Source organism: Dicentrarchus labrax, unplaced genomic scaffold (assembly GCF_905237075.1).
Source record: "Dicentrarchus labrax unplaced genomic scaffold, dlabrax2021, whole genome shotgun sequence".
NCBI classification, from domain to species: domain Eukaryota; kingdom Metazoa; phylum Chordata; class Actinopteri; family Moronidae; genus Dicentrarchus; species Dicentrarchus labrax.
The window spans coordinates 17278263-17303481 of NW_026136722.1; the positions used below are offsets into that span (position 1 = coordinate 17278263).

At 38.6% G+C, this 25219-nt stretch overlaps 1 protein-coding gene across 1 annotated transcript; it reads left to right on the forward strand.

Moving 5' to 3' along the window:
• The first annotated feature begins 3961 nt into the window (after positions 1-3961).
• On the forward strand, positions 3962-21072 carry LOC127357151 (serine/threonine-protein kinase SBK1-like). Its single transcript, XM_051389375.1, has 4 exons — positions 3962-4153; positions 16553-16779; positions 18521-18723; positions 18987-21072. Exons 2-4 carry the CDS (start codon positions 16605-16607, stop codon positions 19809-19811), a joined length of 1203 nt encoding a protein of 400 aa, XP_051245335.1. The 5' UTR covers positions 3962-4153; positions 16553-16604; the 3' UTR covers positions 19812-21072.
• Positions 21073-25219: the final 4147 nt, after the last annotated feature.

A 25219-nucleotide genomic window follows, 5' to 3' on the forward strand; every position in this document is an offset into this window, starting at 1 on the left:
ATAATACTGTATCATCTCTTTTTAGCCAAGAAGCTAATAAAGTAACAAAAAAACAATAATTCTTATATTCAGGTGATTAAACACTAATCAAAACAAACATATTAATATTATATTCCAGTTCTGACAATAAATCCTCTAAAAGTTTCACACTCTACTAAAAAAAGGTTGTTTTTATGCAGAAAAGTTCCTTTAAATCACCTTTAAAATGAAACAGTTATCAACTTGTGGTTCCTCATCACAGATCAGAGCTTTAATATCGTCGTGTGAGTGAATTTCACTTCACAGATTGTTTGATTGGAACAAAGGAGGTAAAATTATTAACAAAATTAGACAAAAGTCAGAAAACCATTAACATAATGTTTTAATGTAATAGAAATAAAATAATGACCACGTCTTATTTTGGTAAAACAACAAAAACAAATCAAAAGTCATAAAAAATAAAATAAAAATTATGTTTTCTTTTTCTTTTTTATGATTCGTTTACACATTTTTTATTTTGTTTTGTTTTTATTGTTTTTTACAGGTTACACTTTAAGGGAAATATATCCAGATTTAATTCCACAACCTTGCTGTGAATGACATTAAAATGAAAGTCATAGTTTATCCTCCGTATAATGAGACACTGAGAGGCCAACCGGTGCAAACTAACAGCCCCGAGGCCTTCAAACCAGATAAACTACCACATAATCCCTGACAATCATTGGGCTTCACATCGCAGACATAAATCAATACAAACAAACCGCAGCGTCACGTTTTATTAAAACCCTCTCTTTAAATTACTGTCACCAGGCAGCTTTCACCACTTTTTAATTCACAATAAAATAAATAAAATAAAATAAAATCACACTTCAGGTTCAGTGAGTGAATCGTCTGATGTCAGTCTCACCTTCTCATCCCAACATTCACTGTAATCCATCGATTTAAAATGTGCCACTGAATCACTCACAGCTGCTTGTTTCATCCAGAACATGTTGTGCTTTGCTTCCTGCCAATGGTGCGTTCAAGGACCGTGAATCAGAGAATGAAACAACTGTCCTGGTAGAAATTTGGGGATTTACTGATTTCTAAAGATTAATTCGAGGTAAAAATGTGCTGTTAACTATATTTTTATGTAGCTATACATCTAATATTTATTTGACATAAAACCCACTTATTCGCAGTGTTTATCAGTAAAAGTCCAACAATTAAAATGTTACTTAAATAAAAATATAATCAGGAAAATGTAAAGTATTAAGAATAAAAGTACTGTGTTATTAAATGTGATATCATTAGATTAAAAACAGGATTTTACTGTTGCTCATTTTTAACTACTGGACTGCCACTAATAATTATTTTAATTATGGATTAATTTGCTGATTGTTTGATTGTTTGTTTGATTACTTTTTCACAATATAAAACGTCACATTTGAGAAGCTGGAACCATAAAATGTTTTTACATGAAACAGTTGCCAATTAATTGTCTGTTAATTGAATTAACTGATTAATTAACTAGTACTTTTATAAACTGTTTTATATCAAAATATATTTTATAAACTCTTTGTATGTTTTGTATTTATACGTCTTCATTTTTAAAGTAACTAAAGCTGTTAGATAAATGTGGAGTAGAAAATAGTAAATAAAAGTGACAGTAACCTGATTCAACACGACCCTAAACACAACTTAACCATAATTACTTTGATTTTTATTTCATTTTAAACCATTTTATTATGTTTTGTGCCTCCTTTCTTGTGACCGATGTTTGTAAACATAATCAGAAATACTTTATTGATCCCCGGGTGGAGAAATTTGTTGTGTTACAGTTCGTCAAGTTGCAAAACAAGATCTAATCTCCTATAGCAGTGGTTCCCAACCTGGGGGTCGGGACCCCTACTAGGGGTCGCCAAAACTTCACCAGGGGTCGTGAGGCCTTCTTGATTTTGAGTTGTGTTATAAAACTCAAAAAATATACACAGCAGGCGTATATCTCTGCATTTGGTTCATTTCTGGGTAAGAAAACACTGAACTTGTAAAAAAAAGAAGTTTATTATGTCTGTATGATTGTTAAAAATGATTTAAAAAATACATAAAACAGAGAATTGGGTTCATTGTACAGTTTTTAATATAATATAAAATATTTAACAAAGTGAACTGGGCAAAAGGTGAGCTGATGCCAGTGCGTCGTTGTGACCCAGGTGCACTAGAACAAACCCCATTCAGATTGGAAATGGGAGAAGTTCACATATTTGGGGTTATAAATTACAAAGAAATATAATAAATTACTTGAGGCTAATTATGTGGCTATATTAAATACGTTTAAAAACAAACTATTGTTCTGGAAAACCCTCCCTATTTCCTTGATTGGTAGAGTAAACGCACTTAAAATGGTCTGTCTCCCTCAGTTACTGTACCTCTTTCAAATCTTACCCATCTTCCTTAGTAAAACCTACTTTAAAAAACTAGACTCTATGATTCTTTCATTTATCTGGAATTAAAAAACGCATAGGATCAGAAAGTGGCATCTGTGCAAAAGTAAAACAAATGGCGGGTTGGCCCTCCCAGATTTTATGAGGTACTATTGGGCAGCAAATATTCGATGCATCTTCTACTGGCTGGATGAGACAGTTGTGCTCGGCAGCTGGCTGGACATGGAGCAAGAGGATTGTGTCCCCTATTCGATCGGTGCTATAGCCATAACCCAATTATACCCAACACTATTCAGATCTGGAGGCAAATATCAAAACAACTCAAACTTAGGAAGCTATCCTTTACACTCCCAATATCAGCAAATCCATCATTCACTCCTTCTATTATAGATGGAGGCTTCGATAGATGGAAAGAACTTGGACTGCACAGTGTGGGAGATCCGTACGTTAGTGGTTCATTTGTGTCTTTTCAACAACTACAAGAGAAATGTGGTCTGTCAAAAAGCTAGACAGGTGTCTCAGAGATTGCACAATGGAGAGGAATGTAATTTCAGTTATATACGGTTCATTTCAAGAGCTAGACCAGGTGAACATGACATACATAAAGGAAGGCTGGGAAGAAGAATTGGGTACGGGAATAGCAGAGGATATATGGGAGGAAAGCCTGAGATAGATCAACACTTGCTCCCTGAATGCTAGACACTGCTTGATCCAGTTTAAAATTCTGCATAGGCTGCATTACTCAAGAGTAAAATTACATAGAATATCACCCATCTGTGAAAAATGTAACCATGCGGAGGCAAAACTACTTCACAGTCACACACTAGACTACATTAAGGCCAGATCCACTCTTGGTTGTACTAGGGACATCAGGGAGCGCTGGGAACCTGCAGCATATGCAACGCCGCCTTCTATCCTACGGTCTCCTCTGTGGGGGAGACACCAACTTTTAAAGCGTGGTTAACGGCACCGACTGCATCTTGAAAGGATTCGTTCTCTTAGTGACAGATTGGAGGACTTCAAAAGGATGTGGCAACCAATTATTTCTGTCTTGAAACAGGATGTAGGACAACCTGAGTAGTACTTGGTGGGCAGGACGGGGTGGGACAGGGAGGGAGTTATTTACTCATTTACTTTATTTTATTTATTTACTTGTTTTTGTATACTTTTCTATTTTTTCTCCCATCTATTGTTTATTTACTTACTTGTAGTACACCTTTGTTACTTATGTTACAAAACAACGGAGCATTGAATAAACCAAAGATGGTTGTATTTTTGATATACTGTTTGCTTCACGATAAAAATATTTGAAATATAAAATAATTATAAAATATATCAGGTTACTAAATCATAAAAAAACGGGTTGTAGTGTTGGGAACCACCATCTTACAACACCAAAAACTACCGTTTTCAGCTCAATCTTAACGTTTATACATTAAAGAGTAAAGAAATTCCTACACTCCCTGAAGGCAGCACCGTCGCAGAGGCGCTCGCCGCCGCTCTGCGCTCTGATTGGCCGGCGGCGGCAGCGGTGGGCGGGGCTGCCTGCGGAGTGCGGAGACAATAGAGAGCGGCTCCAGGGACGGTCAGTAGCGGGGAGACAGTGACACACAGACGGAAGGTTTCTGCCTCAGCACCGCGGAGGAGAAGAAAATACAACAACCGGGAGACCTGCGACATTTCCCCCCCGACGGAGAGTCAGCTGGTGTCCGGATGCACTGACGGACAGTGAATGCGGCACGTTGTGAAAGGTAATCAATCAACTGATCATTAATGTGTCTTTACATTGTGTTTTTATTCAGATTCTGCTGCTCATTAATTGATCTGTGTGTGTGTGTCTTTGTTGTAAATCCTCACACTGACCGGGACTCCTGTTGTGTTTACAATCAGGGTTATCGATCACAATCAATAACATTTAAACTGTTTTATTTCTTTAAACTGTGAATCATATTTTAAATTCTTACACACACACACACACACACACACACACACAACAACTTCCATCCAACTCAGCTCAGACTGAGCAGAACAAAAGAGCTGCAGTTTGTGTCCCAGCTGCACGTCTGAGACTGTTATCGATGAATTATTGGTGGATTTATTGATCCGCACATGATCAGGGTTTTATTCACATGTGCGGTGACTTCACATGTGCAGCAGGCTGTGATGGACATAATGAATGCTTTGTGTCTGCAGAGCGGATTCACATGTCTTTGTGCTGCAGGTTTTTTTTTAATGCTGGCAGACTGTAAACAGTGTTATTGATCTCTGATCGAATGCTTTGATACCTTTTGCTTTTATTATTTTGTGTTAATAGGGATTATCTTTATATTCTGGGGGAATTACATCCAACAGCTTTCAGGCTGCAGGGGTTTTTTGTCATCAGGGCTCTGATAGCTTAAATTATTTATTGATTTATTGATCAGTTTATTAATGGAACAATCATCAGCAATCGATGGGTCGTTTTAGGCATTTTTCAAGAAAAAACAGTAAAATATGGATTAAAATTATCTTATAAAATGAGACAATTTGCTGCTTTTTTATTGTCAAATTTCACTAAAAAACATTCAGATTTTAGAGTTTTAAGACGTAATCAATTGTATTTTCACAATAACCAATATGATCAATTGGACAAACAATAAGCAGATTAATAAAAAAAAAAAAATTGATGACAGGATCTTTTGTCTTTGATCACATTTAAAATAAGACTATTGAATATAAAATACATAAAATAAAACTTAAATGTTTAAATTGAACTTGTTGTGTATTTGTAGCATTATTACCGCCTGCAGTACCCCAAACTACCCCTCGGGGTACACGTACGTAGAGACTTTACATGACTGTAAATTATGTTTGTACAGTTACGTTACACCTTTATCTGTAACGGTTCAACCAACTAATTTATCTGTATCCGTATATGTACTCGGAGTGGGCGGGGCTTAAACAATAAGTGGGCGGTGCTTAAACAATAAGTGGGCGGGACTAGCTGGAAGCCTGAAACTGATACGAGTTCATTAGAAGTTGTTATATTTGTTAGAAAACTATTTACAGAATTGCTCAAACAATGTTTTTGATGACAAGAGTAAGATAACTTTTTATACAGAACGTGTTTTTAATAAAAGTTTGTATAATTTTACGAGTACGGATATTGATTTTACTCGTATTTAAACTCTACTGCTTCGTCTGAAATCAATGACCTGTTGCTTCAAAAATTTGTATTTTGAGAAGCAAATTTATGACTATTATCTTCAGGTTTTGGAATTTTATTTGAATATAACGAGACATTTAAGAGACGTCTCGTCTGATGCTGAGAAATTGTGTTTTTCATTAATTTTTTACATTTACAAACTTACTTTTTATCAATTAATTAAAAAAATAATCATATTAATTGATAATAATGAGTTGGTTGCCGCCCTGCAGCAGTTTGAGACGTCTGTCTGGTTTTCTTTGCACACCGACGTTCACACAGCAGACACTATTAACAGTGCGGAGCCAGAAAGAAAAGTCAGAGAAGGAGAGATTAAAAACAGACAAAAAGGCTGTAACCATACCTACTGTAGCGTGGGGATCACGGCGGCAGAAACAGGGTTGGCATTGAAGGAGAGCGCCCACCGATGTGCCGCCGAGCGTGCAGGCACAAAAGCCCCTGGCGTTCGCAGACGCCGGAGGCCGAGCCCGTTAAAGCCTCGCTTGCTTTGATGTGCTCCACAGCTCCGTGAGCGGGAGCGCCGTGGGAGCCAAGCCATCCCCCGCCCCCTCGCTGGAGGACCGAGCCGCGGGCCGCCACACAGGCGGAGAGGCCAGAGTTTGTGCCCGTGACGGCCGGCGGGATGGCGTTTTAGTTGTGCAAACATTTCTGGAGGGAAGAGCTGCTCGTCGGGGCGGAAATAATCTTCCCCTGGTTGTGTTATTTCTGCAGGAAGATTCAGCATTTCGACCACGTTAGTTCACTGGAGCTGATGTTGGTCAGAGGGAAGAACGAGAGCAGGAAGAAAATATGTTACTAAAAAATTTTGCATTATTTTACAAAAAGTTCCAAACAAGAAATGAAGCTAACGTTATCTCCGTTAGCTCGCTACAGCTACGGTTTTAGATTTCTGAAGACGACATCTCGGGCTGTGTGGAGACATTTCGTAGACTATATAATGATACCACATTATCAATCAATATGTGTATCATTTTCTTGATTAATCGATTTAGTTGCTTGGTCCATAAAATGGTGAAAAATTTCTATGAATTATGTCTGCACTTGAAAAACCTGAAACAAGACAGTCAGTGATTACATTTCTGTAGTTTTTGGGCTGAAAAAGTCATTTTCATTATCAATTATTTAATAATTAATTGTTGTTGTGTAAATATGGGAAAAATGTAGATTGCAGCACATTAGACCACAAACAGTTCTCCAATAACCTTATAGTCGCTCAGTGATCAACTGGGATCACTCTGAATTATAATCAATCAAATCGACCAACCCTATTTCTTTGTAAGTTTAACTATTATATTCCTCCTTTAGCTGGGGGACCCCCGACAACCCACTCAAGGACCCCTGTTGGGCCCCAAAACAATACCACGTCGTTTATTAACCCCCGAAATGGGAACCTGTCCCGTTCCCTATTGTTTGTTTACAGAAAACTTTACATTTGATAAAGAATATTTGACATTTTTTCACTATTATTGCTTAAAAAGTGATTAATCAATCATCAAGGTACTTGATATTTCACTGTCGATTAACCAATCACTTGATATATTGATCCAGCTGTAGTGAAGCTTTCCCTCCCCAGTTAAGTGTGTTTACGAGGCTCTTTTACTGGGTCCAGCAGGTCAACAGCTCAGGTAATCAAACAACCTGAATCAGCGACCCTTTATTTGTCTGTATTATTATACCGGAGCAACAATCACAGACAATTCATGTTCAATACTTCTGCTGCTCATTGTGTGAGTGAACAGAGGGGACGATAGGTCGACAGTTAATGCTGAGCAGGTCTATCCTCCACTGGAGTGAGATGTGCAGTTAGAGCTCATAAATCAACGCACTGATTTCATTTACGGCGTCCTGTCGTTATGTTTTGGACTCAGTGAAGCCGGGTTTGTTTTTTCTGCAGCGACGTAACAGCAGATTATTACTTCCACTCAGGATGTTTGTGCTCAGTTTCTGCTTGAAAAAAAACAAACATTTTTACATATTTAATGAAATCCAAAGCCGTGGATGAAGGATTTCTCATTTTTGTTGATTCTCATATATTACTTGAAAAGAAGAAAGAACACTAATCCACACTAGCCGCTAACAAAAGACTGCAGTTCCTCTAACGGCCACTAGAGGCTGGCTCCAGAAGTGAGTCAATCTCCATAAGGCTCCATATTAAAACGCCTGTGTGACAACTGTGCGGGGGTGAAAGTTTATATAACTCACCTGTTTAAATTATAGTAAGGCTTAAAGTTATGCATAACTAAGGCCGTGGCCGCTTGGAGTGACAGGTGAAGCGCACCTGAGACTGATGGGAAAATGATGAGTTTTGCAGGTTTTTAATCATAAACTGAAGTTTTCCTGTTGGTTGCGCGAGATAAAAAACACTTAAAGGATTAATAAAGATATTAGAATTCATTCTGAAGGGAACGAAATTACTTGTTTTAAATTTCATGATAATCCATCGATTAGTTGTTGATATATTTTACTCAAAACCACAAATATCAACCTCGTGGTGGCTCCAGAGGAAAAGTGTGAGGATTACCAAAGTGGGTAGGATTCGTCCTCTAGGTTTCACTAATGTGTGTCTACAATGTTGTAACAATCCATCCAGTAGTTGTTGAGATATTTCAGGACCTCCATAGAGCAAATCTGCTGCTAGCGAGGATAAAAGTGTTGTTTTCTCCTCTTTTTTTGAACCCTTCGGAGGTCTAAAATACTTTAGTTGGGGGGACAAATATGGCTCAAGATGGTAGCATTTGTTCATTAAGTATTTTTTTTAGTTGGCTGACGTATTGATTTAGCATTACAGATGATTAATTAGGTGCCAATGTTTTACAAGTCGATGTTGGCGTGAACACAAATGAGGTGGCAGAGGCAGTTTTTCTGCAGTACTTAATGTGCGTGGCGAATGAGCAGGCCATTACTCAGCACTTCTGTCAGGTCGGTCATGTTTGAATATGTGGTGATGAGATTCGGTAGTAAATCATTGGAGCTCCATTGGTGTTTCCTCGACTCTGAGATCGAAACATGCACAAGGAAGCTTCTCTGTGGAGTTTTTTTAAGGTCCCATCGAGCAGCAGCGAGTCAGCGGATCTGAGCTGATATCTTGGCAGCATATCAGCGATCGTCCGCGGCCCATGAATAGATTTATAAGCAAGTACTCTGATCTTTAAATCTATCCTGAAACCAACTGGAAGTCAGAGCAAGGACTTCAGAACGGGAACAATGAGATCTCCTCTGGCTGCATGGTAATTGATTTACTGACTGTTTGACGTGAGAGCATTGCAGTGGTTGTTTGCTGCTCCAAGTAAAAGCTCGCACAAGAAACGTACTGACCTTTTCATCATTCAGTCATGTTAATTTGCAGTGACTAGAAAATGAGTCAGTCACACATACATTTGTTGCCTATGATGTAATGTCTAGACTTTGTTCTCTCCCTCTTTTATTTACAGGCTTTTTATGTATGTGAGGGTGTAACAAGAGATGAAAAATTAACCGCTAACTACTTTTTTCTCTGTATACAAACAAATCAGAGAAGAAATCAATTAACAGAATGAGGGAACAGAACACAGCAGCAGACAATTAGACTGAAAAACAAGATAAGATTAAAAGAGACAATTGTGTAAACAGACGAGGAGCGCAGATGATGGATGGAAAGTCTTTGTATTCACTTTTTCAGTAGTGTTCAAGGACTTCAAGTAGTTGGCAAAATTACATGTGAACACGGTAAAAGAGGGGAGTACTGCCTTTCCACTTACAAGTATTTATGTGGTGTTCACCCAAAATAATCATGAGATTAACAGTCAAAGTTATCCTTAAAATAAATTATATCATTGTAAGTAAGAGACGGTATGTGATCCATTTGTTAAGACAACCAACAGGCGTGTGAACTTTTGAATTGTCCTTCATCACTCAAAGAAAATATAAGAAAATGTGCATTGTTTTGAACATTTATACCTTTTATAAAAGAGAAATAAAAAAGATTCTATTAGCAAATATTAGAGAAACAATATTTTGTAGACTTTTGTCCGAAATATAAAATAATCTTTTTCAGTCCTAATTGAATGGATAAATCGAGTATTGTGAATTGTATGTATTAATGTGAATGTCAATGTGAGTTCTGTTTAAGGACGTATTTTTAATATCTGTAAAAAGTAGTTTTATCCTATTTAATATTGAGTGTTTGTATGTCAGTTATTAAAAATAGTAAATCTCTGAATAAGAATGGATAGAGGAGACTGTCGGGGGTTACAGGAATATAAGAACCATGTTTATGCAAACTGAACTTTAATGTCAAAACATATTTTTATAGTGCAACATGAAAATAGTTAATTATATTTTATCTATTCTGTTGTACTTTTGTTCTAATTTGTGTGTTTTAACTTTAGTTCCCATAATGCTTTGGTGATGTAAACAGGAAGTATAATACTTACTTAAGCCGTCTGTTTCTTTGCCTATACTTTTCGGCAAATTGGCCTCGTTAAAAGTATGCTGAAACTATCACTGGATTACTTTTATACTGAAGAAAACCTTTCTTTTCTAAGTGTATTTATGGTCTATGTTTATTCTTGGAAGGACCAGGTCACACTGAATCTAAAGATATTGGCATCTTGTTTGTGTGACTTATGACTCCAAGAGGTGTGATTTTAAACTGTCACTGCGTGTCAGGGTTGTTAATTATAAACAAGTTTCTATTTTTGCCCTTTCGGACGAATAACTTGAACCTCAGCTTTATCCTGACGCATTTCAAGGATGGAGATGCCTTTTGCCTTTTTATAAAGAGTTTTTTAGCACCTACACCTTATATATATATATATATATATAGTTGTGAGTCATCAGCATAGCTGTGAACATCAGTACTGAGCTTGTGTAAGATGATCCCGAGTGGTAAAATATAGGGCTGCCCCCAAATAAAGTCGGCTAGTACTCGTTAGTTAAAGCCATTTGTTGGCTTATTATCCCACGTTTAAGATATTAATTTAACTATTTAAATACATATCTATATTTTATCAGCTGTCTGTTAAATGCTCACAGAAAAAGCAGTAATTATTCTGAATGTGTCGCAAAACAACCTTTTTAATTTATTTCAACACAGTATAACATTACACAAGTCTTGATGTTCAAAACACATCAGTGTTGTGTTACAAGGTCCAGGTTGCAACCATTAACTGATACTTTAGTTCCAGTGACATGGTGTTGTTTTTCTGCGGCTATCCGACTAATGTAAAGTGGGCCGACTAAGACTCTTCTCATCGACTAACAGTTTAGTCGAGCATAAGTGGGCAGCTCTACTAAAATACAAAAGAAAGCAGTGGACCTAGAATTGAGCCTTGTGGAACTCCATTTGGAACGTATTTTTGTATTTGGACCAGAACCAGCAGTATGATGAGAGAACAGCTCGAGAACAATACTAATTCTTTCCATATATCCATATAAGGTTATTCTTATAGTTCAAAGAAAGAAATATAGCATGGAATTGTGCATTTTACATCCAAATATGTCACGGTTATTTTCTTATATCAAAGCTAACACACATTTTATTGATAAGCAGTGGACCCATTATTGAGCCTTGTGGTACTCCATTTTGATGTTTAATCAAAACAAGAAGCTGCAAACTGATTTTTAAGGCAAATACTGAGTTTTATATATTTGATTACGATACATAACCTTTCATAAACACATAATAATAATCTTTACACTGATTCCTTCGATTTTGTTTGTCGAATTGTGACCAAGATACATCATAAGTGGGATATTTTATAATGAACAGGTGTTCTTCTACGGTCCACAGGAAGCATTTAGTCTACAAGGAACGGCTGAACACACAAACGAGATTAACCAACAGCCGTTGCAGTCTTGACAAACTGCTGCTGTCGACGCAGGCAGATGAGTAAAAGGTCATTAACGTTGTGAGCTCGTCACCTCTGCGCTATTCCCTGCAGCCTGTTGTTCTCCCAACAGGTGTTCTCCCACGGTGAGCGCGCACCTCCTCCCTCCTGTTTCAGTGTTAACAGGCAGGTAACATTAGCGTGGAGCTACAGACGGAGAGAAAAGCATCAGTGACACAAGTCAGACTGGCTGAGCTCCAGCTGTGTTTCCAGACGTGAGCAGATCATTTCACCGAAGAGAAAGACAGAAAGACGGTCTCACCCCCCTCTCGCCGGGTAGGCAAACGGGTCTTTGGCGCTCCTCGAGGTCCTCCGGGGAGCGGCCTTGGCACCGTTACCCTGAGAAGGAGCACTGGTGCTGCATTGAACAGAAGATGCTCCTAATTAGTGCTGGTTGTGACTTCTTTCATCTCCAGGCTCTTTGATATGACAGGAACGCGAGTGCGCGCGCACACACACACACACACACACACACAGAACTGTCTGCTGATGCTCACGAGGTTATATGGTTGAGAGAAAGGAACTGAGCGTGAAACTGTACATACTGCATGCAGACGTGTCAAGGTTATTATGATTAAGTGAAGCTAAGAATAAAACAGAGCAGCAGTAAACACGTTGTTGCACTCAGATGTTGGAGCTCTCTTCACTGACACCAAAATGCTTTGTTTTGAGCTTTAGTTGCAGCTGTGGCTTTCAGAAATATTCAGAAAGTAAGTTTGAGATACTTCAGATCACAGACTTATTGTTGTTTAATGGTGACGCTTTATTTTAATAGTTCGCCTACGGATGGTTTAACGTATTAGTTGAGATTCAACGACTCTTTTCTGATAGTTCACCACTGTGGTTAAAGGTTTGGTTATGTTAAGCATAAAAAACAACTTGGGTAGGGTATGTTCACAAAATTTCACATATAATGTAACTAAGCTATATATTAATTAACACCTACAGACAAAGTGGAACAGTTGAACGGTTACAAGCACTCAAGGCCGACTATCCAAATAAAGTGCTACCAGTTTAATCATTTTAAGAAACAAAAACATTTTTTATTAATCTATGTTGTTTTTGTACAAAAATTTTTATAAAAGTGCACAAATTGTAGTTGAATTTCCAGAAAATGCTAATTAATAGCATTTCCATCCACGACTGTAATGCGAATATTAGTTGTTAGTCCATCGAGCAGTTTCAGTGGACGTCTGGGCTGCGTCCAACTTTTCGACTAGTAGTCGCACATTTATGATATTAATTTAATTATTTAAATACACACACACATATATATATATATATATATATATATATATATATATATATATATATATTATAACAGAAAAAGCGGTGATGATCCTGAAAGTGTTGGGGAAAAAAACACAAGGAGACCGAACATTAAGTTAATTTAATTTAACATCACACAAGTCTTGTTGTTCAAAACACAGAATAAATATCTTCCAACTAAACGAGAACAAACACTCACAGACTTAACGATATGATGGATGCTTCAACCCGGGAGTCAGAGTCCTGGTTGGAGCCACATTAAATCATCAGTAAAAAACGTTGAATTTTCTTTAAAAACTTTGATGAACAAATTTTACACGTGCATAAAAATATGAGAATGGAAACCAAGTTTTATCAAGTTTTCTAAACAAACATTTTAATTATCAATTAATGGTCTAGATAAATCATTCAGTCTATAAAAAAAAAGAAAATTGTTCATCCCAGTCTCTCTAAGCCCAAGGTGATATTTTAAATGTCTTATTTTGTTTGTTAAAGAAAAGATATTGAGTTTAATTCTTATGTATAAATACCAGAATGTATTTGCTGTGTTTGGATGTCTATTTTGTGTTAATGTTGTGTGTATGAGATTATGTGTGTAAAGACTGTGACAACAAATATCCTGGAAAGGACAATAAATCTTCTAAATCTTATTTTATCAGGTTAAAACCCAAAAATATTCAATTTAATATGATATAAAACAGAACTAAAGCAAATAAATCTCCATATTTGAGAGGTTGAAAACACAATTTTTGTATTAAAAATGACATTAACAATGAATCGATTATCAAAATAGTGCCAATTCTGTTGTCGACTAATCGTTGCAGCTCAACTAAAATGTACAACTTTAATGTGCGGGGACATAAAATCCGTCTCCCTGTGAACGGCGAGCCTTGTGCGTCACATGTGAACAAAGGAAATGGGCTTTAAAGTGCTGCTCTCTGTCGGACCTGTCGCTGTTACTTCAAAGCGCTGACTGCAGAGGTGAGATGCATCATTCTCGGAGGCTGAGTCAGATCCAATCAGAGGTGTCGGTGCAGCGGCGGCTCTTCATTCATGTGGACACAAAACCCATTTTCATTTATTGTGCTGATGATGTGGCCACTTTGACACCGTAGCTGAGGCTTTAAGGCGGCTGTGCCCGTTCACCGGACAAAAACAGGTCATTATTTAGAAAAAGGAGCTCGAATTTTAATTAATCTACAATGAGTGTGTGTGTGTGTGTGTGTGTGTGTGTGTGTTTGCTGCTTTCTCTTCCACTGTGTGTTTTATTGACCTTGTCGGAGGGATGCTGAGAGGACCGGTGATGGACAGCCAGTTGGCTCCTTGGTGGGCGCCGGCTGACTCCTCATTTTTTATCGTCTTGTCGTTCTTTTTATGCTCCCCGCACGCTGTTTGTTTCCGGATGTTTTTGTGGCAGAGGACGGGTAAAAGTCATATGTTGATCTGTAATCATTAAGGTTTTCAGACACCCGTGGTTACCGTGGTAACAGCAACACTTATTGAGCAGCTAATTTGACTCGAGGAACACGTGGTGTGTCTGTTTGTAGACAAACTAACCAGTGTTTTTTTTTATTATTTATTAATCTGTCAGTTATTTTCTCAGTTAATGAAGTTGTTCCATGAAAATGTTGATCACAAAGCACAAGTTGACGTCCTCAAGTGTGTTGTTTTGTCCACAACCCAAAGATATTCAGTTTACTGTCGTAGAGGATTAAAGAAACCAGAAAATATTCACATTTCAGGAGCTGAAACAAGAGAATTTAGTTTTTTTTTTCTCAAAACAATTAATAGATTATCAAAATAATTGGTAATTAATCGATTCTTTGTTGCAGCTAATGTTTACAGTGCAGCCAAACAAACCTGTTTAGATAAAAAACTGATTAAATCTATTTTTAGTTTATTGTTTTATTTTACAAATATATTGATATGTTGGCAATAAACCAGAAACCAAGCAGCAGATCTCAGTAAAGTTGGATACTTTGCTCAGGAGTTGGACAGGAAGAGATAAGATTTTATGGAGACCATAATCAATTCTGCTTATCGGTCCAAGTCTTTGTCTATTCCCTTATTGATTCCTGATCCATTTTCTGTGTGGAAAAAGTAGGACTACACGGGTTTAACCACAGTGTAGGAAAAGAGTAGCGTTATAGTAGTTTGAGTTACTGTTTCCACCTGAACATGAACCTGGTGCTGGTTCTGGTTCAGGGTTGGTTCAATTTGAGAACCTTCTCAGAACCAGTTTGCCGCCATAAAGCCACGTTGTTACTTTATACGTCTCCAACGTTAGCTGTTGTTACCATGGTGAAAAATACTAAAAACACAACCATTGTCTGGTTTTGTCAATGCAACACTGATAAAGAGTTGATATCCACCACAAGCAACTGCAGCACAGAAAGCATAAAAAGGTTTGGTCATCCCCTGTGTCACCATTACTGTGTGTAGTTTGTATATATAGTTATTTATGTTACTGTCCAGTATCAATATCAGTATCAGCCTTTAAAATCTGCATTAAATAGCATCAAAAACAACATCTGATCTCATTAAAACCTTTATAAGTTATATTATAACTATAACGAACGACACAAATCACAGTTGTACTGTCACTGCGACCCGTTCTACTGGAACATACTGTATGTTTTTGTTTGCTTTTATTGTTTTCACACGCTTTACTGGAGTTTTGTGCACACATTTCCCCGTCATGCACACTCACACTGTAGACGGGAGCTGTCTCTGAGGCCGGCGCAGATGGACTCGATGCACAGGACGAGGCGAGCATCCTGTCTCATTCAACACTTTCTCATCCCCGTTAATGAGAGATGGTACAATTCTGCAGCGCCATCAGGGCCGCGAAGTCTCTCCAGTCATTCAGAGATCTTGGCTGTCGTGGATGACGAGCAGCGGTGGACACAGCAGACGAGTGTTGCTTGGCTTTCTCGTGGTAGCAGAAGGAGGAAGGCGAGACAGATTTGCTGAGAGTGGAAGGCGGCAGGCGCGACGGAGCAGAAACACATCGGATCAGAATTAGACGTTTGTTAATGCCGGAGGCTCATTAATCAGCTGCAGAGGATCGGCTCAACAAATAGAAATACGTTTCTCTGCTCAGATCAATTTGACTCGTGTGCACTTTTAATTAATTTCCTTTACCTGCTCAGTTTGTGCCTGTGCATGAAAGGCAAAGGGAACATCCTCGCGTTGTATTTACTGTCTACGTGAGCTTCTGTGTGCCTCTGGAAGCTCACTACAATGTTTAAACTCAATCTAAAGTGAAGACAGATTCAGCAACTGTGTGAATAATTTCTTGCTTAAAATGTTTTCAGACACATATTTGAACAATTTTCCAGAAGCAGCAACAGTTTCTCCAATCAGTTGCAGTCTCTATTGCAAATCATTCAAATAATTTGAATTAATTATCAATAAACACGCAGTACAAACACCATAACTATACTATAGTATAAGACATTCACTCTTAGCACACTAATGGGCCACATATCCTTACATAGAAATCTTGCTTTCTTATCAGCGATGGCAAATCTGATCCAAAAAAACATCACTGGGTATCAAAACACGTGATTATTCTACTGCTAGTGTTTGTTCTCTTTGTAATGAAGCCCTGAGATCTTTAAAAAACCCTGAACACAAACTCACAGCACCATTAAAAGGTTGTATAACAGTTAATTCTGGTTCCAGTTCGTACATGTGTACATACAATACAGTGTGTGCTCTGTTTACAGGGGGGGGGGGGGAGACCTGGGTGGATACTGGTCACATAGTGAACTTTGCTTTCCTTCCTGCTCCTCCCGTTTCCACAGGAACATTCGTCTCCAGACCCGTCCTCGGCCCCGGCCCGTCCCCTCCGCAACAATGAACTCCTCCTCGCCACACGGCTCCCGCGCCTCCATCGACATCCTGGAGGAACTCCAGCTGATTGCGGCGCAGAACCTGGAAAAACTGGACATCAACAAATACTATGAGGTCGTCTGTGAACTGGGGAAGGGCACCTACGGGAAGGTGGACCTGGTCATCCACAAAATCAGAGGTAACTACTGGGGGTCTCAGCTGGATTCGTCTGCACGGGGTTGAAGTAAAAAGCAATATCTGGTGTTTCAAGAGCAATTTAACACCCAGTTTGAAGCTCCTGCTGAACCGATGGGTTTCAGACCGGCTCAGATCTCCCCAGAATTCATAGAACCACGGGGACATAATTATATAACTCTCACTTTAATGTTCTGACCAGTAATGGCTGAAATTTAAAGCAGTGACTTCAATCCCTTTAAACTCTTCATCTTCGCTGACGACCAAAATCGTGGTTCAGAGCCTTTTTTAAACTGCTAGTTTAGCCTAGCAACGATGCAGCAGGAGGTATTGGTTGAATGTGGCGTCGCCTCTTAGTTTTGGTGTCCCGGTCTGATTGTTTTGGGGTCAAGTGGGACAGATTTACTGAGATTTCTCTGTCAAAAGGAAAAAAAAACTTGTAATGGAGACTTTAAGGAACTGAGATTAATAGTGTTAGAAAGTGACTGTACGTGACATGACTCAGCATTTGATTTGCAAAAATGTTAATAAAGCGACAGTGTCTGAAATCATTGTTTTAAAAAGTTAGCTTAGCAAGCTGTCAGTTAAAAGCCCCAGAAATAATGTGAACTGTCAGGAAACCGCACACAGTTAACGTTCTCCAGCCGGCCTGCTGCTTAATTTCAAAATGCACTTTAGGTAAAAGAAAAACCAAAAGAGGGAACGGGGTTGTTGTCCTCTTTTGTGTCTCTACGTTGGGATTCAGACTGATAACGGGGTCATTTGTTCGTAATAAAAGTGCAGCTTTAAAACGCCTCACTGTGGCATCACAGCGGCGTCCACTGAGAGAACGAGAAACATGTAATGGTTGCACAGGTAGAGCGCTTTCATCCGTCTCTCGAGTGTTTACTTAACCAAATCTGTGGTAATGTAGGCCACCACTTAATGGAAAATCTGTCGAACCTCTTCACATTAAAAGCCCAAATGTTAACCATCTGCTCCGAGCTCGTTAATAGTCTCTTGTACGGCTGAGGTCTGTCACTGAGATAAATTCTGACCTTTTCCAGCCTGTAAAGAGCTCGGTCGAAGGATGTCGACCACGTGTACCTGGTGGTTTCATTATCTGCTCCTGAATCCTCCTTTCACAACCATCCGAGAACCAGCGTTAAGATTAATCACCTGCCCTCCGATGTATAAATGTCACGTTAACTGCGGGAAATAAACTGGGGGCTGAGTGTGAAGTTATTTCTGACTTTTTTTAGTCGTAAATGTGCGCAGATGCATTTCAGAGTCTGCGGAGGAGGGGCAGCTCCTCTTGTATCGTCAGCATTAAGAACAAACAGAAACCCTGTCGACCTTTTTTCCTGAAGCGTCTGCACTCGGTAGAAAGCACTTTACAGAGCTGACCCGGTGCTATCGGAGAAGTGTCCCCTTTCGTCTTCGCTGACACACTGACTGTCGGTGCAGGCGGATGTGGCAGCTCTCCAGGTTATCATTAGTGCCCCCCTTCCCGTTACGTTATTATATCACTCTTTTCCTCGTCTTCGGCCTCTCTGATCTCATTCCCAGCTCTTTGCGAGGACACGTTGAAGCACACACACACAAACCATCAGGTTTTATTTCAACGTTTTAATTATTCATCACATTTTGAAATTATTTTAATTGAGTTTCACTATTAGGCGTCCGTGTAATAAATCCCCCCCGAACACTTTAAACATGGTGGAAAGATTTGAGTTACGTAACCTCGCTTTCTTCGTCCCTCGCAGGCACGAAAATGGCCCTGAAGTTTCTGAGGAAGAAGACGACGAAGCTGAAGAGCTTCCTGAGGGAGTACAGCATCTCGCTCTACCTGTCGCCCTGCCCCTTCATCATCAACATGTACGGCATCGCCTTCGAGACCGACGAGTACTACATCTTCGCCCAGGAGTACGCGCTGGCGGGAGATCTGTTCGACATCATCCCTCCACAGGTGAGACCGTTACGTAATATAATCTGTTTATGAGTTTATTGTAACATAATCCGAATATTTATCTCTTAATCTCCCGAATATTGGAGGCAGTTTTTACAGATGTGAGATTACACGTCGGTGTCCAACTGTGCTTTTATTGTGAAGTGTTATCAAAATAAAAGCTCAGAAAATGTGTCACCAGGAGCTCTTTTACCTTCCAGCTGCCTCAGGTGTTATAACAATTTATTATATTTATTATTTAATCTTCCTGTCTCTGCGTTCAGGTGGGACTTCCTGAGACGGTGGCGAAGCGCTGCGTCCACCAGGTCGCCATCGCCCTGGACTACCTGCACTGCAAGAAGCTGGTCCACAGAGACATCAAACCCGAGAACATCCTCATCTTTGACAAAGAGTGCCGGAAGGTCAAGCTGTCGGACTTTGGCATGACGCGGCGCGCCGGCTCTCCGGTGAAGCGCGTGAGCGGCACAATCCCGTACACGGCGCCCGAGCTGTGTGACACCTCGCGACACGAGGGCTTCTGCGTGGACTACAGCACAGACGTGTGGGCGTTCGGCGTGCTGCTCTTCTGCATGTTGACCGGGAACTTCCCCTGGGAGAAGGCCATGCCCAACGACGCCTTCTACGAGGAGTTTGTCCGCTGGCAGCGCCGCCGGACGGGCACGGTGCCGTCGCAGTGGCGCCGCTTCACTGACGAAGCTCTACGAATGTTTCGTAGGCTCCTCTCCATCGAGCAGGAGCGCCGCTGCTCCGTCAAAGAAGTCTTCAGCTACTTCAACCAGTGCTGGATGCTGGACACGGAGAACGGGAACAACGGCGGCGGCGGCGGCGGGGGATTAGCGAGCAACGCGCCTCCTCTGGACATCAGTTCGTCCTCGTCCGAAGAGGACGTGTTAGTGGACAGACTGAAGCAGCAGAGCCTGTCGCCTGCGTGCGTGGTGGCGAAGGGGAGCATCATGATGGACACCCACTACTCCTCCATGTCCGCCAACAGCTCGCCGTCGTCCACCGGCAGCTACGAGCGAGTCAACAGAGAGAACAATGAGAGAGGGCGCATCCTGGTGGCCACGCCCATCGAGATCTGCGTGTAGAGGCGGCCGACGCGGCGTTACAAGGGCCGCCTGCTCGTACACACACACACACACACACACACGTGATTAAAAGCTGCTGTGAGCTGAAGAGGAAGAGTTTCTCCTGAGTTTGAGGAAGAGGAGGAAAAAGTGCGGCGACTTGGTGCTCGGCGTCAGGAATCAACCGTCTGACATCCGTTGTAGCTTCACTGTGGATTCACTCATTTCTGGTGAAGACGAACTCTGAAGGAAATGACCCGAGAGACGTTCACAGACCTCCTGTAATGTGGTTTATTACGGAAATAACAACCGGACGACCTTTAAATCAATAAAAATATTTAGGGGGGAATTAAAAGAAAAAGAATCAATCCATAAGCAATATTCAATCGTTTGGATTAATCAATGCAAAAATAATCTGTGAAGAAGAAGATGTGCTTTCAGTGAGACCGACGGTACTATTGTGTGTTTATTGTCGTGTGTCATTTTACATGTTCGGTAGAAACGTTTCTGTAAAAGTGTTTTTTTTTTTAAATTTGGAGTTAAATTATTTATTTATATTTATATATATAATTTGTTTTATCCAGTGACACCCAGAGATCTTTTTAAATATTTAATTGTTCGACATCTTTCTTTTAAATATTCGCCATCATGTCGTCGTGATCTCCCATAAAAGTAGACGTAGACTGTTTCTATCACCCGAAAATGTCCTTTTCATGTTCGCCTGTGATGCCTAAAACCCACAACTGTACAGTAGCAACCGACAACGTGAGCGGCTGAATTTAACGTTAATTTTAATTAATTTAATCTTCTTCCAACCAGTCGTCTCATTAAACTGCAGTGAAACGCTGCTGCAGCCCCCGTTATCTTAAAACTGATCACATATAATCAGGACAAATAACAGAAAAACGTACAAAAGTATCACGAATAATCCTCATTTTTCTACTTGCATGGTTAATAGAGAAGATTTACCTTTAATTGAGAAGTTAATTAGCGACGTTTATTTGGACTTTTCTCAGTAAAAATAAGATAATTGAACATGAGGATTTAAGAGAGATTAAAATTCAGTATTTTGGATGTTTTATTCCATTGTTTGCTGTATAAATCAGAAAGTTAAACCCTGACAGTGTGAGACAGGATGGACTCAACAACAAACCAACAACAATAAAAAGTCTTTTTGGATTTTGGGGGATTAAAATATTTCTTTTGTGTTTTTCAGAAGTATTGCATGAAGTGATATTACTGTGGTGAATACTTGTTGAAATAAACACCCCGAAGTGAAAAAGGTGGCCTCTGTTCTTTCTTTTAATTCATTTAAAACGTTTTTTAAGACAAGAAGAGCTGATTTAGAGTCAGTTAGTTTACGTTAGCTAGCGGAAACAAGGAGGCAGCTTTGCTTAGCTGAAAATCCACCAACAATTAAATCAAAAACTCTGATTAATACGTTGAATTTTGTTTTTTAATCTGAACAAAAACTGAACTAAAAACAAGAATTTGACGTTTTATGAGATTAGCTTGTAGCTTCCGTCAACCAAGAACCTGCTAATTGTTATTTTTACACTTAAGTTTCCGTACTGATTAAACAAAAGAGATAAAAACCAGTAATATTTAAGTTAATAAAAGCAAAATAAATGAAGCAAAAGTAAAAATAAAAGCAGTAAAGTGATTAAATATAAACATATTGTGTTTCAGAGCTTCAGACTGTAGATGAAAACATTGTCGTGTGCAGTCAATCCACCGAGGACGTCTTCTTCGTCTTCGTCTTCTTCAACTCAAACTCATCGACTCTGTTTGCATTTCCATTTTTAAAACCTCTTCCTGTAAGTCGGTCACATGATTCTGCCCCAATAAACTCTCGCTGCCCCCCCCTCCGGTGAAGCTGTGAAACCACTGAGGCGTTTCTGGCGAGCGAGCGGCGTCTGCCTCAGAAACCTCGCCGGAAGCTGAGTTACGTAACGATCCCACCAGGTAGGATCTGATTTACTGTTACACATAAAAACATCAACCTGAACATCTTTACAGCCTGAAGATAAACTGTATTATTATATATTATAAGGTGTTTTATTAGCTGTAATAACCCTTTAATATTTTATTAATAATTCTATGTGTCAGATCTTTGTAGTATTCTTATACTACTTTAAATAGTAACACTATATAATATTATATTGTATATTATATTATTGTTTATGTAGTTGTTTTTTAACATTCCTATAGTAACACTATGATGATGTTTTAATTAATATATTATTAATATAGTAACTTACTGTCTGAAAAACCACAGAAAGACTACAGAACATACTGTAATTATATAAAAATATAATATATACATATATATATAAGTAATGACTTCAGTGATTCTATATTAACACTATAGTGGTGTAAGAATACTTTAAAACAAACAGTGTCAACATTTAGTTCATTTCTGTAAATAAAACTTAATATTTATTTTAGATTTTTACACATAAACACACAGAATATATTCAGTGTCTGATAAACAGCCTCATAGAGTCAACAATGGTCAACCCTCAGGGAGAGGAAAACATTTAATTTGTCAAATAAAGGTCTAATAAGTATGTTTGAGTGTTAAAAATGTGAAAATATACATAATACAGGATTAAAAACATCAGGAAAACTCATCTCTGACACAATATTCACAGGAAATAATCTCAAAATGCATGCAAATCGCTCGTTTTAATATAAATAATATAAATAAAACAACATCAGTTCTCTGCTGTTTTTGTTCTGCATTCAATATAATATTAAATACACATAAAATATGTTCCACAGTCGACTCAACAGTATTAATAAAGTGATTTTCTTCTCTTGCTGCAGTAACACTGATAGTTCTTTGGGGTTTTTATATAGTTTTTCTGAGGGTCAGTCCAATAAAAGTCCATCTGCGTGGAGAGAAACCAGCCGAGCCGGTTGTTCAGAATATTAATTACAGCGACGCTCACTGATCTCACTGTTTCCACCACGTTTACATATTCACATCTTTCTGTGTGTGTCAGTACTTCAACAAATAAATAAAACATAGGATGGAGAGGACGAGGCGAGGGCACGCCGGGTTATTTCAGGGTACTGATACTGATACCGATCATTAGTAATCAAGGACTGATATTTGGAACCGATATCAATACATCTTAACTCCAGTTCATGTGCTGTTTCTATGGAAGCCCAAAAAGATTCTGTAAGTCATTATAATGAGAAACTTAAATATTCATTTATCCCAAAATAATGACATATTATCCTGAAAATAGTGACTTATAATATCAAAATATTGACTTATTATCTAAAAATATTGACTTATTATCCTTAAATATTGACTCATTATCCTAAATATTGAATTATTTTCCTAAAATAATGACTTATAATCTCAAAATATTGACTTATTATCTCAAAATATTGACTTATTATCCTAAATATTGAATTATTTTTCTAAAATAATGACTTATTATCTCAAATTATTCACTTATTATCACAAAGTTGGAGAAAGTTTCTGATAATAATGACTGTTTAATGGGCTTCCATAGTTTTCTTTGTGTCGATGTTGAAACGCTGTAAAACAATAAAAACCTCAGTTTACTCCTGTATTATTATTATCATTATTATTATTATTATTATTATTAATAATAATAATAAAGAACAGAGGGAATAAAGTAAAACCACAAACTGTCTCTTCGTCGTGCCGACACATCGAGAGAATCTGAATCCTGATGATTTATGGGAGTTTACAAACATCTCGTCGTGTCCTGAACGTCCCCAGACGCTGAATGTTTCTGGGATTGTGGGTAAAAGCCTGCAGCTGGAGCGCAGTGATGAAGAGACGCTGAGGAGTGAACACGAGGAAGATGATAGCTGAGAGGAGGAGGAGGAGGAGGAGGAGGATAAAAGAGGCTTCATCTGCAGCTGCAGGCGTAAAGCTGACAATGCTATCATGCTAATGTGTAGCACAGGGATCTCGTCTCACTCTATAAGACAATAAATATTAAATGTTACAAATGTAGTTCAAATTCATATTAAACAACCAGAAAAAAAAAATAATAATAATATAGGTTTAGGTAGTAGGTTGCACTGGAGAAACTAGCATGTAGGTAAAGATAATTTAAAAGTTTCAGCAAAGAAAAAACGGTTAAAATTGTGATTTATTGTGCAGAATGTAACAAAAGAAGATTTCTTTATTTATTTTTTATTTATTCTTTAAGTCTCCAGAATCATTGAGGTTTCTTTCAGTCGGAATGACGTCGATAATATAATAATAATAATAATAATAATATAATAATAATAATAATAATATATAATAATAATATATAGTATATAATAATAATAATATATGCATATATATAATAATAATAATAATAAAATGAAGATAAAACTAATAATATTCAGTGAAAACAACGGAGCACTGAGATATTAATATAAAATGTAAAGGAGACCGAGGACGGATCCCTGTGGGACACCTTTGGTTTCTACAGAAGCTCAGAAAGGACAAAAGACACTAAAGTAACTTAAATTAAATATCAAACATTCGTGGCTCTGAGTCGATGAATCCCCGTCAATAAATTTATAATGTTCCCTTCACTGTCAATAACTTTCCCATCAGCCTCAGCTGCACTTGTGTAGCGCTAATTAGCATGCGTGCTAACACGCTAAACTTAGGCGTGTGAACATGTCGCCTCCTTACATTAGCATTTAGCTCCACTGTGGCTAAGAACAGCCTCACAGATCCGGCTAGCGTGACTCAGCACATCACATTAATATTAATCGACCATCTGATCACCAGTCTTCATCAATATATTGATCAGAATAAATGTTCTTCATCTTCAGTTAGTATCTCGGTCGTGTTACTCGATGTCGAGCTGGAGACGAACGCCACGGTAACAGGATGCTTCAGCAGGTGAGAGCAGCTCGACGAGGTGATAAACGGCGTCCTCGTGGCGCCACGGGTCAAAACACACGGCAGCCCGATAATGAGGTGACGAAGAGGAGCTGTAGAAGCATTTTTTCTGAGCGCTGTGACGCTGGAACGAGGACAGTCTGTGACTCAAAGAGCAGCAGAGTCGCTGTGCGTCGGTCACAGCTCGCTGCCCACATGTTTCAGCTGCTTTCAGAAACACAAAAACAACTTAATTTACATTTAATTAAAGCTCACTGGATAATTTCTCCTTTTAGATCTGAAAACAAACAGGAGAGATTTTGATTTTAAACAGTGTTTTCTTCACAACAGCCCCAATTTATGAATTAATTTATAGATTAAAACTGTTAGTTTTCAATCTGCTTACATAGATTTATTGTTTATGTTAGAGGTTCCCAACCTTTTTACTTAAGGGACCTTTAATAACACATATTTTATATTTAATGTTTCACAATAACAGCCGATAAACGTCCTGTGAACATCGATCAGAGGTGAGTTTAACATTTTTATGCAATTC